This window comes from Gallinula chloropus (genome assembly GCF_964237585.1).
Source record: "Gallinula chloropus genome assembly, chromosome: 5".
NCBI lineage: Eukaryota > Metazoa > Chordata > Aves > Gruiformes > Rallidae > Gallinula > Gallinula chloropus.
The window spans coordinates 71,154,339-71,170,087 of record NC_140090.1 but is presented as its reverse complement, the minus strand read 5'-3'; the positions used below and the strand labels follow the sequence as shown (position 1 = coordinate 71,170,087).

At 45.3% G+C, this 15,749-nt stretch overlaps 1 protein-coding gene across 2 annotated transcripts in view; it reads right to left on the bottom strand.

Annotated features, from left to right (window-relative positions):
* The window catches only part of RBM20 (RNA binding motif protein 20), a gene marked incomplete at its 5' end in the record, with an annotated part of 104,510 nt that extends 91,154 nt beyond the window's left edge, over window positions 1-13,356 (bottom strand). For both annotated transcript variants that reach the window (XM_084264479.1, XM_084264480.1), the window contains one exon: window positions 13,226-13,356. In XM_084264479.1, coding sequence (XP_084120605.1) covers window positions 13,226-13,356 — 131 coding nt within the window. The remainder of the gene's footprint in view (window positions 1-13,225) is intronic.
* Window positions 13,357-15,749: the final 2,393 nt, after the last annotated feature.

The window sequence follows — 15,749 nt, the reverse complement described above, 5'->3', positions numbered from 1 at the left end:
TTAAAGACATTAAAGTGCAATAAAACATTTTCAATTATTTTGTAATTTTCTATTATTAAGGTCAAGTTAAAATTATTCTTTTGAATGCTTTTTACCATTTGTTTGTTTTGGGATTTTTTAAGTGGGCTTCCCTCCTGGTACCAGAGGAAAAACAGGGAACAGATACACAAAAACATCAGCTACTTGCTCATTTTATAATAGAACACTTGCCACGAGGCTTCCATCACTGTAAATAACCACAGAACTACAAATAAAGGATAAAACTAATTAAACAAACACCGAGTAGCTAAAGTGTGTCCACAAAAGAGAGAAATACAATTACAGCTGAGCAATTTGAGAGGAGAATATTTTGAATAAGTAGGTAATTAAGTTAAGAGAGGCCTAAAGAAAGATTTCACACTCACATTCATATGCTGAAGCAGTTTAAAAATAGAGAGCAAGAACTGCCTGACTTCACCTTTTAATTTTAGCTGGGTGATGAGCTGGTCCCAAAGACAGAAAGGCACAGCAGGATTTTTTCTCAGCAAAGTGCCCTTCGTATTTTTATGTGAAGGAAATGCAGTATGTTCTATTAATATCCTGCTGTAGCCCTAGATAAGTCAAGGCACCCTTTCAATCAGGAAAAAGTTCTGGTTTGTTTCTTAATCACTTGTACTCTCAAAGACCTATATACGAGTTGGAGAACCTCCTGATTGCCCCAGCCACTTCCCAGGTAAATCACATCCTCACAGGATAGGACACTTCGTTTGCCCATCAGTCCCCTCTTGCAGTTACTAAAGCTGTAAGTGTGACACTTTTTCTCTCATGAGGAGGGAAAAGGAAATGACTGCATTTGCACCTTGAGAAGTTTGACTTCATTCTCATTTTTATTAATAACTGGAAAAGAAAACCATACCAGTTAGACCAAGACTATACTGCATAAGGAGAGGTGGGGTGGAGAGGGGGGAAGAAAATCTGTTGCCTTAATGCCGACATAACACCTAGGATCTCTCACATCAAGAAAGGCTGATTCTTCTGGGTAGGGGCCCCTCACACACTTCCCCTCCCTGACATACCTCTGATTATCCTACCCCAGTGAATTCTTCCCGAAGTGACAGCTATCCAAGTGAAAGTCAGGCTCTCCCCAAAATCCTCAACTGTCTCAAAAGTGCTTTTTTAACTAAGCTATTTTGCTTGATAGATGACAATGGTTAAAACCTAGTCAGGAGTCCAAGTCAACCCTGCAGTGAAAGCAAGCCTGTTAAACTCTCCCCTCTTCTTCCACAGTTGCATTCCCTTGCTTGTTTTTTAGAGCAATCAGCAGTAACACGCTAGATTCACCTGTCCCCTCTTATGTTGAGCCTTTAATTCTGGATTCCTCTGACACTTCCCCTGTAAACTTTTTCCATGTGTAAATGCTGGTCACTGATTCGCTCCAGCTACTTCTGAGGAAGGAAAAGCATTTGCAAATTTTATTTACCAGGGAAATGAAATCCTAGTTAATGGAAGGCTGCATTAACATTCTGCTGGTCAGCATTCACTAGGCAAGGATGTCCCTGTGTAGTTCTTATCAGTAGCCCCCTATCTTTGTGAACTGCTTGCCCAAAAGCACAGGAGGTACATAGTGCCCACTCAGTGGTCTGCTTCCCATCCATTCCATTCTTAAGGAAAAGTAGAGCACAGTACTTTTGCATGTGAAACAAGGAAGATGTATGTAATTTGCTTACATCCATATACCTGATAATTTTGGTTTTCATCCTAACACTGTTTTGCATTTTAAATCACTGTATTTTTTCCCACTGTCCTAACTCACGTTGGAAGTTCCATACTGTTCTGAAAACTTTTTTTCCAGTATGATATTCTATGATTCTATGTATCTCTAGGGATGGGGCCTCCACTACCTCTCTGGGCAGCCTGTTCCAGTGATCTACTACCTTCATATTGAAGAACTTTTTCCTAATATCCAACCTAAATCTCCCCTTTTCTAGTTTAAACCATCCCCCCTCATCCTATTGCTCCATGCCCTTGTGACGATGGGCATGGTCTTTTCTTCCAGCTGAAGCATGCTCTGCATTTCATTAGCACACATGTAATTAACTCATTTACTCTTATCACTCCTAGGCTTTCTAGCTTAAGTGTCAGATACAAAATGACAGAGGCATCAAGAGCACTCTCTTCCCACCACAGGAATAACATCTTCACTTGACTTCTTACATCAAATGAAGTTAAAGCACTTGAAACTAAGGACTGAAGAGACAACCAATTCCATTTCTGCTACTGAAGATCCCTCTATTTTAACCAGAGATGCCTCCTTGCAAAATGGTTGTCAAATGATATTTTTACCTTCTGCTTAAGTTCAACACAAAGTTTGTAGGGCAAAACCATCACTCACTGTATCACTATTTACAGTTACTTACTCTATCCTTACCCTAGTAAGACCCTAATCAACAAAACTTCTGATCTCCCTAAATTAAAAACTTAACATGAAGGCATTGTCATTTGAAGGAGCTTTTAATATGAATTACATTTCTGCTTTTCTTGCTCTAAAATAAATAATAAAATTGAAAATTCAATTAAAATACCACCATAAATTCTTCGTTTTGTTGTCATAAGTAGTTCAGATAACGCTTCTCCATCACTCTTCTGTGTAAAGAAATCATTCATAGGTTATGGGTACAAGAGCCTGGTTTTATATAGCAGAGGATAAGGAGATTAAATTTATCATTTCCTCTCCTAGAAAGGAAAAAAAATATTCCTTTGGAAGAGTTTACCATGCAGACACCCCCATTCCTTCTGCACAGTCCCGTTGTCCTTCGGCAAGGTAGTACACCAGTCTCCACCGAGTGGCAAGTACATCCTCAGCAAAGCAGTTCAGATTTCAGAAGGAAACACACAGAAGATGCATTAGTTGCTCAAACATACATCCAGATTTGCTTCCAAAGTCCATCCAGCAGGATTCAAATCCAGGAGAACAGTAACAACCTCTCCTCTGACTTTATTAGGCTGCCTGGTGGGGCCCTGGTACGTAAGAAACATTCTCCAGGGCTTATCCAAGGTGCAATACAGTCTCTACAGCATTGATTTCACTGTAGATCAATAAGCCCAAAGAGGGTGTGATCTCCAAGGCAGGCTTCCAGCTGCCCAGCACCTTCCTTACCATCAAACCCTGGCACTCGGAAGAAACGCCTGCTGCTCTCACCACTGCCACCCATGCGGTTCTGCTCTTTGAGTAGCGAGTGGTCACTAAATGCTGGTCACTCTGCCAGCTTCCCTCAGATAAATAAGTAAAATTACCTCAGGGAATTTAAATTAAGAACTGTCTATCTCACAGAGTCTCATACAATTTGGCCATGTTTAAGCTTGAAGAAGCATTTGTATTTTTTTTTTAGCCTCTCTTAATGATTCTTTTATCTTTTTAGAAGAGGGGCTGAAGGTGGGGGGTGAGAGATGATGTACTCCAAGTCTCTTTGAGTTACTGAAACATCTAAGCCCAGATCTGTGGCCCATTTGTCACAAGTCACACCCTTGGACCATCTCTGCCTTGTCCACTGGGATTCAACCTGCAAGCCCTCCTCCCACGCTGTGCTATCTGTACAAACTGCCAGCTTGGAAGGAAAAGCAGATAGGGAACCGGTTTGCTCCTAGTGAGGTCCCCTGGCATCCAGCTAAGAGGTGAGAAAACTAAATATAACAAACTTAAAACTACAATTATTGTAGGAGAGCTTGCCAGAGCTGCTCTGAAGCTCCTAATGGTCTGTCGGGGATTTATGGATCAGCTGTGAAAATTTACTCACAGCTAAAACTTGCCAATCAAGTCCCCGGCTTTGGAACACTGCTACTACCTTTCACATAATGCAGCTTGAAATTACAGAAGCACCAAACCAAACCAGTAGGTTTTAATGCTTCAAAGGAGGACACCCCCAAGAAAAATCTATCATGCTAAACAGATGGGGAAGAAACGTGCGGGATGTCTCTCTTCTGTGTGTTTGTATCTTTGTGTAAAAGGGTCTTATATTCCACAGAGCAGAAGGCTGCAAACAGAGCAGTGCCAAGTACTGCCAGAATGCACAGTGAGAGACAGTATGTTATACAGAAAAGGCTACAAATGGCTGTCTTGCCGATTAGAGCAGATTCACCCCATAAATTATGTCAGTGATCCACGAAGTACTCTTAGCTGCTGATATTTTATGTCCTTGTCATATGGATTACGATAAAATGGGACCTCCATAAAGTTTATAAAAGCTCCTTTGGATACAGGGGGAAATACCACAAAATTCTAGCTGTTATTTTCATGTTATTCCACTAAAAAACTGCAGCAAATGTTTAAAAAAAGACCAACATCCTGAGAATTTACATGGCAAACAAAGCACGTAGCCAACTTGGATGGGAGGTATAAGACCATGCCTTTTTTCTCCCAAACGCTCAGCAAAATTGGCAGACAGCAGTGATGGTCACCTTTAAGTGCAGTGGGCTTCTGGTAAACCCCTTTCCACCTCTAGCACTACAAATCCTCGTAGCTAGTGAGGCTTTAACATCTCATAGTATTGGTTTTAAAACCATTAATATACTATTAAGAAGCACAATGGGCATGGATCTATACTCCTCCCTTTATAGGTCCATGCTGTCTTTTAAAAGAGAAGTTTCAATAATGGAATACAAGGTACCTTTCTATTATTTTCTTTGGCTTCTACTCTATGAGGTGTCTCCTATCAGCAATCACTGCTCTTACATTTCTGTGTAGGACTCCAAGTGTCCCAGAAAATAATAAGAATTAAAAAAATAAAAACCAACAAACCCTTAGCAGTCATGAAGCCTTGCAGACTCAGGTGATACATCTGACCTTCTAAAGCCTTATAGATATAAATAATCCTCACATGTATGAACAGGGCTTTGCAAGATCAGTCTCATAGTATACAAACTATATCCAAAGAGGAATTCAAGCCGTATTTACCACCAACAAGCAAACTGGCTACAGTATTTATGTATTATATAAGGCACGTTGCTTTATTCTGCACAGATATACTTTATCCATCTAAACAAAATAACTAAATCACTTTTAGGCCTTGCAAATTTTCTTTTTTTTTTTTTTTTGGAAGGAAATTCAATCCTTTGATGCTTTGCAGTGTACTGTGTCTACAAAACCCAGGCTGCATAACGATCCCTTGTCTTTTTGAAGTCTGATCTACCAAAGATACACTGACGTGATTAACTTAAATTTTATTATCAAATTTGTTAGCACTTTTTACTTTTCCATGAGCTGTAAAAAAGAAGTTATATTAAGATAATATCCAAAACTGCAGAAAATGCAAGAGTTGACTTGGATTCAATACCACTGAATGTCTGTTCTTTTGTTTACATCACTTTACCTACAAACCTGGCTGCCCACCCTACCAGAGGTATCTATGAACACCATCCCAGCCAACAGCTATTCTTCTGTATTACTTACAAACATGTCCAGCTCTAGACACACTAATGACACTGTCCTAAGCATAATACACATCAGAGTAAACTGAGGCAAAGCTCCTGGGCCACCTCAAAGAGACAACAGAAAGATACTAGCAAAAGGGAAAGCCCTGCCTGTACCATGGAATAGTGACCTTGAATGAAGAGGCAAAGAAAGAAAAGAGCCTGATGTTTGGTTGTCATTTGGCAGGACGGTGGAAAGCTGTAGGTGACCTTACAAGAATGTGCCATGAGGGGGGCATAAATGGATGGTGCAGAGCACATGGATAGCAGGGGTGTGAATGTTAAGATGTGTTAATGGAAGAGTTTAGAAGATAAGAAAACTAGGGCTGAAAAAAGCCAATCTCACTCTAGAATGCTAATACTGCTCTCCACAGTTTCAGGAGACAAGAGTCATCTTTTCTCCAAATCCCATCCTCAGCCTGAATTGTGCATAAATTCCAACAAAGAATTTTATGTGGGGGAGCAGAGGAAATCTCTGGAGTGGCATCCAGATACAAACCACACAAACACACGGAGCCACTCACAGCTCTGCAGGGACTGGAGCAAACTTCTCTGTACTAGAAGTTACTCTGCTCTCACTCTAGCTCCAGGCAGAGCAGAACACAGAATGAAAAAGACATCACTAAAGCATTACATGGCATTTTGTTCTCAACAAGTATTTTGCAATTTTATTTTACAGTTAATAAAAAAAGAACAACACTAAGGCCAAAAAAAGAACAATAAATATTGGTCAACAAATTGCGTGTGTCATTCATCAACCTAATGACATTACTTAGCACACCTTCCCCTAGGAGGAGAACACATTAATCAGCAGAGACAGAAATACTATTTCTTACCCAGGAAACAGGCTGTGGTCAATTCACTGCTGCTTTTCAACTATACAACATGCACAAGCCCACAGAAGAGTAAAATGAGAATAGATAACATCAGACACTTTTGGGATCTCAAAGCCAGGAAGCCAAGGATGGGACCAGGTGACAGGGAACTTGCTCATAACCTGCCCACAGTACCATCTTTCCTGTCCTTGCTGGCCAGCAGAAGACATTACTGAAGGGAATGAGAGTTAAACACTTCCTTACCCTGCCCCAGTCTTTTCCCAGTAAGAAGCTTGTCCAGAAGCAACAAAGCAGAATATTCTCCCATCCTTCTTAACGCAGTCACCATCATTAACATTCCGTGTAACACGTGCTTTGGAGTTCAAACCACACAGGACTACACAACTAGTAAAGCCACAGATTAGTATCATCCCCAGAGTCAGGGCTGGCATCTTTGGAGCTTTTTATAAAACCTGGTGAGACACCTGAATGTCTTTAAACAATGAAGATGATGGAAGAACAAATCTGAAGAGCACCATTTACCGTGACAGGCACACAGCACAACTCCACCCTGGTCCCGCTCACTGCCCATTCAGCTCATCTCATGATATGGGCACACAGAAGGCTGACAACAAATCCATCTTCCTTCTGGTTCCTCAGACACACGAGATAAATACGCAGCTTGTGGTACAACTAATATCAGTTAAACTCAGATTTCACAAGTTTACGTAACACATACACAAACGCAGTAACCCTGCAGCAAAATAATTGCCTGTGCACTCATAAATACTGATCCTTTAAGAAAACAAGCCTTTGTTCCCTCCCTGGAACAGAATTCCCAATGCCTTGACTTGGCATTTTTTCTAAACAGGCAAGAGCCATTTGTAAAGCGGGTTAGGCTTGACTTGTCAGAACAGGACAGATATTAAACGTTTCTAAAGCCCAAAGGGGCAGGTTTTCTCGTTTCACCCAGTGTGTCAAGTGACAGCTTCACTGTGACGGGTCGTTAGTGTGACAAAGAGAAAGCAGCTGGACATGGAGGGGCAGAGGCTAACGGAGCGATTACATCCTTAAATCAACTATAAAACGTTACAAAGGATGAAGGGGGGGGAAGAGGGGGAAGTATATTCAGGGGAATGAAGTCAGTCTGGTAAAGTGTCTAGCTGCAAATGTATTCAAAGGATTTAGTTTACATGAAGAGGCAGCTTAATCTTTGGAAAAAGTTAATTCTATTGAAGGAGTACTTTGAAGTTACTAGAACTATTATTTCATGCAAGCAATCAATTTTTTACCTTCCTAAATTAACTTCTGCAGTCCTATATGAAGCATTAATATATTTTTGAAGATGCAGTTCCAGTTTGACAGCCCCAAGAAAGGGTCAGAACTAGAAGGTGTTGAGGTTTTTTTACCCTTCTCCATTTTCCTTTCCTCCAGATGGGGTCAGAAAGATTTTCTCATCCGCATGGAACCACACGGTGTTAGGTGCACGCAGCTTCCAATGGACAAGGGCTGAAGCAAGAGGAAAACCAAAGAACACATTCCCCAGTCTCCCCATTGATGGGAACAGTAGTATTAAACTTCCAATAGAAGAGCAGCATCCAGGCAACTTAGTTTCAGTAAAGAGGACTCCATTGCCACACATTAGGGTCCAAAACCCACTTACTGCATTGCTTCTTACAAAGTGTGTATTATTTCATTTATTACTAAAGTTGGTATTACTACTCTTATCTCTCTCCCTGATAAAATTTATGAAAGAATTTGATATTTCTGGGCAACTAGGAGTTGACTGATAACTGATAATACAAGCCAGACCACATGGAGATGTTTGTATGCAAGGCACTCCTTCTAAATTCTTTTTTTTTTTTCTTCCTGACCATTTTCCACTTGGTATGTCTGCACTCTCTCTTCAAGCCTTAAATTCAATTTTATTGTGATTTTCTCCCAAGAAGCTATTGGGTTTTAAATGAGATGTTTGTTTTTTAAAAAATGACAACAAACAAAAGATTTCGAGACAAAGAATCCCACACTTTAGTTTAAAACAGAGAGCATCCATTTGATAGATTAATTGTTCAGCTTTGGTTCACACCTGATAATGGCTTCCACCAAAAAACCAGAGATTTTTTTTAAAGTATTTTAAATGTGAAAAGAAAAGAAAATGTTCAGAGAAAAGAGGAATTTTAATTGATGGTAATTGTTGTTGATGCTACTTTTTAGTAGGGACTGAACTTAAATGTGAAGTGCCCCTCCCACCCCACTTTGGTGTGTCCCTGTCCCCCCACGCACACACACATTTAGCACACACATTTTAAGTCCCGATTTTAATGTCAGGTGAGGTGTAAGAGGAGTCTCAATAATTACAGGATAAGGAGCCAGGCAATGCCCCACCAACTGAGGCTCCCTCGCTGTGATAACACAGGGAGGCGATCAATGGGAAACACAAGGAGGAGTTCAGTAATGCGGGTCTAGTTCCCACGTTCTCGGGCCAGTCCCACACCATGCAGTCTGCTTCTCCAGCCCCTGTCCCTTGTTTTGCTACAGCCCTTTCTGTTTTGTTTTCATCTCCAGTCAGGGCACTGCAGTTGTAACAACACAAACTCCATGAGTTTTCAGGGCTCTGGCGGGTGGGGAAGCAACTGGGATTCTGGAGATGTACTTTAAAAGGCAAATAAATATGGAAAGCCTGGATCAGTAACAGTAAGAAGAGACACAGTAAAACCAGTGTTTCTCCTAATGTCCCCTTGTTAAGTATCAGTTTAGCCTTTGCCATATATGCCAAACTATTTGCCATGACTAATGTATATAATGGGAGTACATTTCATATTTTATCTCTCCTGAGAGACCTTGAGTTGAGGAGGGAAAAGAAAGAAGAAAGAAAACCCCACACTCTACACGAAGTAAACATATGAGGAAGCAAATCAAAAAGCACAAGCTTAAACATAGCAAGGTTACGTTTAAACAAAAAAAGATAAAGCTGGAGGTTGTTTTTCCCCAACAAGGTTCCTCCTCACTGCTGTAAGTAATGAATGGCTCAAAGCATTCAGTACCCGCCTGCTTAGTCCTGCCTGCCCCCAGAACTGGCACAAACTGATGACGACTTGGGCGCAGATGTTGGAAATTCCATCTTCCTTCCAGAGGAGCTCAAAATCTCCAGGGCACAACCCCTCAGGAAAAAAAAATATGAACTTTGGTTTTCCCCCCGTTGTTTTAAGACATCTTTATTCAATTTGTAAAACAAACGTATACTCCTATATCAACATGGGGAGTTAAAACTGCTCCATTTCCACTGGACAGATATTACCCATGACAAATCATTAGGACTGAAAGCATGCAACCAGCCATTAAAACATACAAAGAGATTGCCTTTCAATACAATTAGGCCTCCTATAATTACGGAATTCATTTGTGGCATGTTTTTAAGCCAAAACTTTCACAGAAAGCACAGTCAGCCCGTGAACACCAGTCCCTTCTCTCAGTTACTCCCAGCGAGCCGCTCCACCAGGCTGCAATGAAGCCCACACCTGGAACTACTACTAGGAGCCTCCACTCTCTCATGCAGCTTAGGCACTCCTGTCAAGCTGACAGCAGGTGCTAAAATTTATCACACGCTGAGTGGTCATCTAAAACTTACATTTTGCAATGCCACCTCCCAATCCAAACCAAAAATCTTCCCAGAAGAGCAGACTTACCTAAAGAGGGAAAACAGCCCAAAACAAGACGGCGGCTCCAGAAATGTACTAAAACCTCTGTGCAGAGCAGGTATGTGAGGGCTCTTCAGATAGTTCCCATACGCGTTTCACTTGCTGGTGCCACAGGCCTTATGCTGCATTTCCAACTCCTTCCCCACAATCACGGTAGAACCCGGCTACAAACACTAACCAACACCGCCACAACTCCTTCTCTGTCTTCTGTTTTATTTCATATGCAATCCTACGGCTTTGTAAGTCATCCTTCCTAGTGGGTAAATTCAGGCTTCCCTTCTCCACCAGCTTTTCATTCTCAGCTCTACAACCCGAGGGCTTTAACTGCAATAACAATTTTACTTCTTATTCTCCAAAAACATTTTCCCATCAAGCATGGCAACAACCTGAGCAGCTCGAAAGCTTTAACCGCTCTGTAAATCTTATGATTGGGCCTTTATTATCAACTGAAATGACGTTGTCGCTCGCGGGAAAAATTACGACATGTAGACAGCGTATTTCAATGTGTATCTTACTGTATTTGGGTACTACCAGCAAGGAATTTCCATCCAGAGACTCGATTATGGTTTAATATTAAAATTAAATTATAAACACTAAAGCAAGAAGGTATTTAAAGAAAATACTATGTACTACCTGCGTTGCACTCATTCAGCCAATGTAGCTGCTACCAAAAACATCTCGGACCTCCAGTTTTGCTAAATTTTAATCCTTGCTCAGTGCTCACAGTGAAAGCTTACCAGCTGCCCGTGTAGGGAGATTGTTTTTTTAAATATATTTGTGTTAGAAATTTTTACAGATGTTTGATTAAGAAAAGCACTGGGGGAATAGGGGAAGGAATCCAGATTTTTAACTTTAAATAATATAAGGAAAAATAGAAGCATTGAAACAGGCAGCATGATGCAGTTAAACACCACACAATATTCTGACCAACACTGCTCTGAATTAACATTCTGTGACTGCATGCTTGCTTCCTGCAGCTCACAAAGCAAAAATTGTTTAAATAAAAAAAATCAAAATGCTCAGGAAAAGAGGTCAATGTTTTCTTTCCAAGTAATGAAACTGCTACTTCGTTTTGTAGAAGAATCACTGCTTCCCTTTTCACCCTGCTTTGTCAATCATAATACCTGTTCTAACATGTTACAAATTAATTTAGAGTAACAATTAAAGGTACTCCCAACATCGAACTCCCTAACAATCACTGAATATCCAATTCCGATTAACAAATGCCCAAGTCACCATGAGCAAAGCAAAATATAATTTGCCCACAATTCCAACTAAATGCAGGATGGAGATTTACTCATTACCAGGTAAATGCATGGGCACACACCGAATCACAGTTACAAAATCATACGATCAAGTTGCAGGACCTTAGATGGAGACGCTCGGCATTTGCCATTCTGCATCACATTACCATGACAAAGAACGGCCAGAACATGGCAGCTCTCTCAAACTTCTCCATTAAAGGGAAGAAAACCATTTCAAGTTCTCCTACCTAAAATTCACTAGCAGGCACGACCGGCAAAAGTGCGGTGCCCTTTGGCACAACATGGTCCACGCAGCCGTCTCAACAGATTCACCTATCCGACTGGCAGCACACACCCACACAAATTCCTGATAACCGTGGACAGGAAAAAAAAAAGGGGGGCCACCTTTAGAGACCATAGCTTAAAATGTAAGGCTGATGTTGAGTCTGTGTAAGTTACCTTCGGGATGCACAGCAATCCGTACGCAGCACTGCAAGCCGCCCAGCGGGCTCAGGCAGCGACCCTTCAATGTTTCAGTTTCAATGCAGAACCCCAAGGCTGTGTTTCCAGTTAGGAGCAATAGCGTGGGTAACAAGAACCGTTATTTAAATTGATGGCAAAAACACGATTTAAAAGCGAACAGATGAAAAAGGAAACACCCAGCATCGAGAAATTGACAGGCCACACTCCGCCACAACGCTAAAAGTTCCATTTCAAACCTATTCATAGGAAGTCCACACAGCTCCCAGCTGGAAATAACGCCCGTACTCTGCGAGCTGCAGTGTTTGCCTACACGCACAGAGATGTTTACATACACGTCCCTACGCATTTTGTAAATACAACTGCGAGAACCGAAAGCATTTCTTCCTCCACGTTGTTGGGGTTTGTCGACAAAGCGATGCAGGAGATGGCTAAGCCAGGCGGGCTTGCTGCAGGAGGGCACAAGCCCAGCAGCCAGGCCGCCGCAGCCCGGCAGTGCTTTGTCATACTCGCGTCGTGCCTGACGGCCCAACTCGGGCTCAGTCCAGTCGGTGGCCTGGGACATATAATGTCAAAAGCCTTTCCCAACCTACGCCGCTGCACAGCACCCAGCTCGTCAACTCCTGCCGCAAATCTTAAAGTAATAGAAGGCAACTGTAGTGCCTCCGCAACTGGGGGTTGGTTAGCAAACTCACTGCTCCGTTAGAAGCCCCTGACTCTTTTAACGCGTTACAACTGGGGGAAAAAATCAGACACGGTGCCCGCCACCATCTCGAACCAGCAAAGATCAACTTAGGTGTCACTCGTGCTTCACGTATTAACTGATTCGGCTTGTCTTCCAAGTTTCCCGTTTAGCCAGAAAAGCATCGCTCGCCCCACTGCGTCGGTGCGGCGAGAGTCCCCTTTTCCCTCTGTTTCCGGACGGAAAACAAAACGGCAAAACGCCACCGCTGCCCCCCTTACAGCGCCTGCCCCTGAGGCGCTCTGCCTCCGCTTCGCAGCGATGCGATCGCCCGTGACACAGCCCCGAGACCCCCTCGCTCCAGGCCCCGGGAGGAGACGCGCCAGCCCGCGGGCACAGGAGCGCCGGCACGGCACGGCACCGACCACGGAACGGCGATGAAAACTTTCCCGACCCGGCTCCCGGGCGGCGCGGGTCATCGCTCGGAGGAGGCGCGGTGCCGGGGGATAACGCTCGGGAAACCGGCACGAGCGGCTTTTCGGGAAGAACACTCCTGCCGCGAAGCGGGACCGGTGCCGGTCTTTAGAGGGGTACGTGCCCCGCATCAAAAGGAGCGGCTCCGCCGCCACCCGCACCGGCAGCTGCGCCAGGCGGCGGCGAGAAGGCTCAGCCCCGCGGGGCACCGCTCGGCCAGGGCCGGTGCCGGGCCGACCCTCCGCCCGCCCGGCTGTCAGTCTGGGCGCGGGGGAGGGAAGGGGGGCACCGCCGCCGGGGAGAGAGAGAGCGAGAGAGAGAGAGAAAGAGCGACCCCCGTCCGCCCGCCCGCCCTCCCGGCCCGGCGGAACGCGGGGCGGCTCTTACTTGTGGAGGAGCTGGGGCAGGCTGGGCGGCTGCGGCATCCCTCTGCCGGGGGCCCCGCTGCGGGCATCGCTCTCCGGCGGGTCAGCGCCGCGGGGGGCCGTGGCCTGGCTCATGGCAGCGGCGGGGACCATGCGGGGAGGCCCCTGCGGCGGGAGGCGCGGTGACCGCGCAACCCTCCGCCGTGGCGGCGGGAGGGAGGGAGGAAGGGAGGGAAGGGGCAGAGGACCGGCCCTGGAGGCAACCGCGCTGCCCCCCCCCCTCGCGCCGGGCAGCGGCCGGGCTGGCGACGGCGGGACAGGCAGCCCCCTACGGCTGAGCCCGCCCTGCGGGAGGGCTGCCGCTACCGGCCGGGGGCGGCCGGCGCCGCACGGCAGCCTTAGCGGCGCTGGCGGGGCCGGAGGGGCGGGCGGCGCCCCCGGCCCGGCCCGGGCCCCCCCCACCCCGCGGGCCGCGCCCGCTCTCGCCGGCCCCACCTGGGCGCCGGGCCCGCTCCCTCCTCCCTCCACCGGCACCTGCCCGGCCGGAGCGCCCCCCGCCCCGGGGCAGCCCGGCCTACGGCACAAGCCGGTTCGGCCCGTGTGCCGGCCGGGGTGTACCTGGCCGTGCCGGGGCTCGCCCCGCTACAAGAGAGGGCGGAACGGGTCAAGAGCGAGCGGCCCGGCCCGTGTGGTTTACAAACATCAAATCTTTCCCCTTCCCAGGGGCTGGGGGAAAGCGTGCGTATTATTTTAATCCCCCACCAGTAACACCTCTGCAGAAATGTTATTAGTCATTTATCAGACATCGGCTCTGTCAGCTGACACAAAACGGGAGAGGAGAGCGTGCCCCAGCCAACAATACAAACCTTCTCCAGTAACAGAGTCATCCCTAAAGCAAATCCCCACTCTGGACCCAACTGAAGAACCTGCTTTTCGTAAAGGATCAGCAATCCTGGGCTCCCCCTTCTAAACACACAGAAATTAGTGGGATCAAGGCCTACCCAGCCAGGCTTTACCCACCACTCTAATAACACGCGATTAAGAACTGGAGCTGCCGCGTGCTGTGACAAAAAGGTTCTAACTGCACATATTTTGGGAGGACAAGCAGAAGTTGTGCTGCTCATACCAACAAGTAACACTGGAAATGCTCCTTCCATGTCTTCTTGCTTCCTTTGTAACCTGCTTTATTAGTGAGGGCTGAGTCAAAGGCCCTTTCTACACTTGCTCCTGCACTGCCTTGGCATGCCGTGCACCCTCCCCCCAGCACACAGACACACTAAGGCACAGAGGAAACCAGAAACATCCTGGCTGCTTTGAAAAATTGATCCTAATTCAGGGGAAAGATTAATTTTGGAGGGGGTCAGGTTCTTCTCCCCTCTGCACCTGGCATCGTCATTTATGTAGCATGCAGCCTTGTAAATGGGTACAAAATACTACCACCAGCGACTGGAAAATTTTAAGTTATTTGCATTTATCACGTACTTTGCACTCTGCAGATGGGGAGCACTTCACCAGGTGCAGAGCAGCGGAGAACCAGGCCCTATTTTGGTTGCACTATTACTTAGTAGTAGTGTAACACCAAACACACCTTCTGGAAAAAAACAACGGTCACTACATGTTTATACACATCAACTTACACACATGATATTCTGAGGAATACAAAACACAGAGCTTCACATCCTTTTTTTTTTTCTTCTTTCCCTACATCATATTTTGCACTTTGATTTGTGTTCTGGGTCAGTGGGGCCAAGGGGTGGTCAGGTAGATGACTGATCTTCCTGCAAATGGAAGGTAAGATCTGGCAGGCAAGTGAGGCAATGCATGGAAACTAAAAATTAAGCAGGTGGTGCCATCTTTGCCTGAGGTTTAAAGTGAGTCTCAGGTGTCCACCAATCAGCCACAGAAAAAGCAGCTTTCTGTGAGTTTCCTTCTTGTTCCAGCAGCAGAGAAAGCTCTTGAGAGACCAAGCGACAGCCACTTTCTGCTGCCTGTAATTATTTGAGGAAGTGAAAGATGGTGACTCATGGCTCAGAGGGCAGCAAGAGCACAGCTATGACACTAATGCGTGGCCCTGGATTAGAAGGTGGATAGTCACAAGAACGTGTTACTTCGCACAGACAGTTATATTACATCACTTGTAAAAATGGATCAAGTGTGTTTTACTAGGCACTACTATTTCTGCACTTAATACATACAGTGTGCAAGCCGAGACGGCATTCAGGCTCAGCATGGGGTCTTAAAACTCTGCAAATATCTCCTCCATTCACTCTCTTTAAAGCCACAGTCCCCATCCCCATGTCTGCTTTTTGTCAAGTTGGGTTATTTTTTCCTCTTTCTCTGTCATACCACGGTGTTTGGCTTGGCAGGATCTGGCGTGGCAGGAGAACTGCCCCCTCACCCTGAGCTGGTCCCTGCCTTGCCAACAAGCACTAGCACAAGGCTCGCTGAGAGGCAGAGGTGTTCCACTGGTTGTCCTGCAGTGAAATAAATGGGTGGGTGTAATGCTGCTTTGTGAACAAGCTCTGGCTTAGGAAGGACTCTCTTGT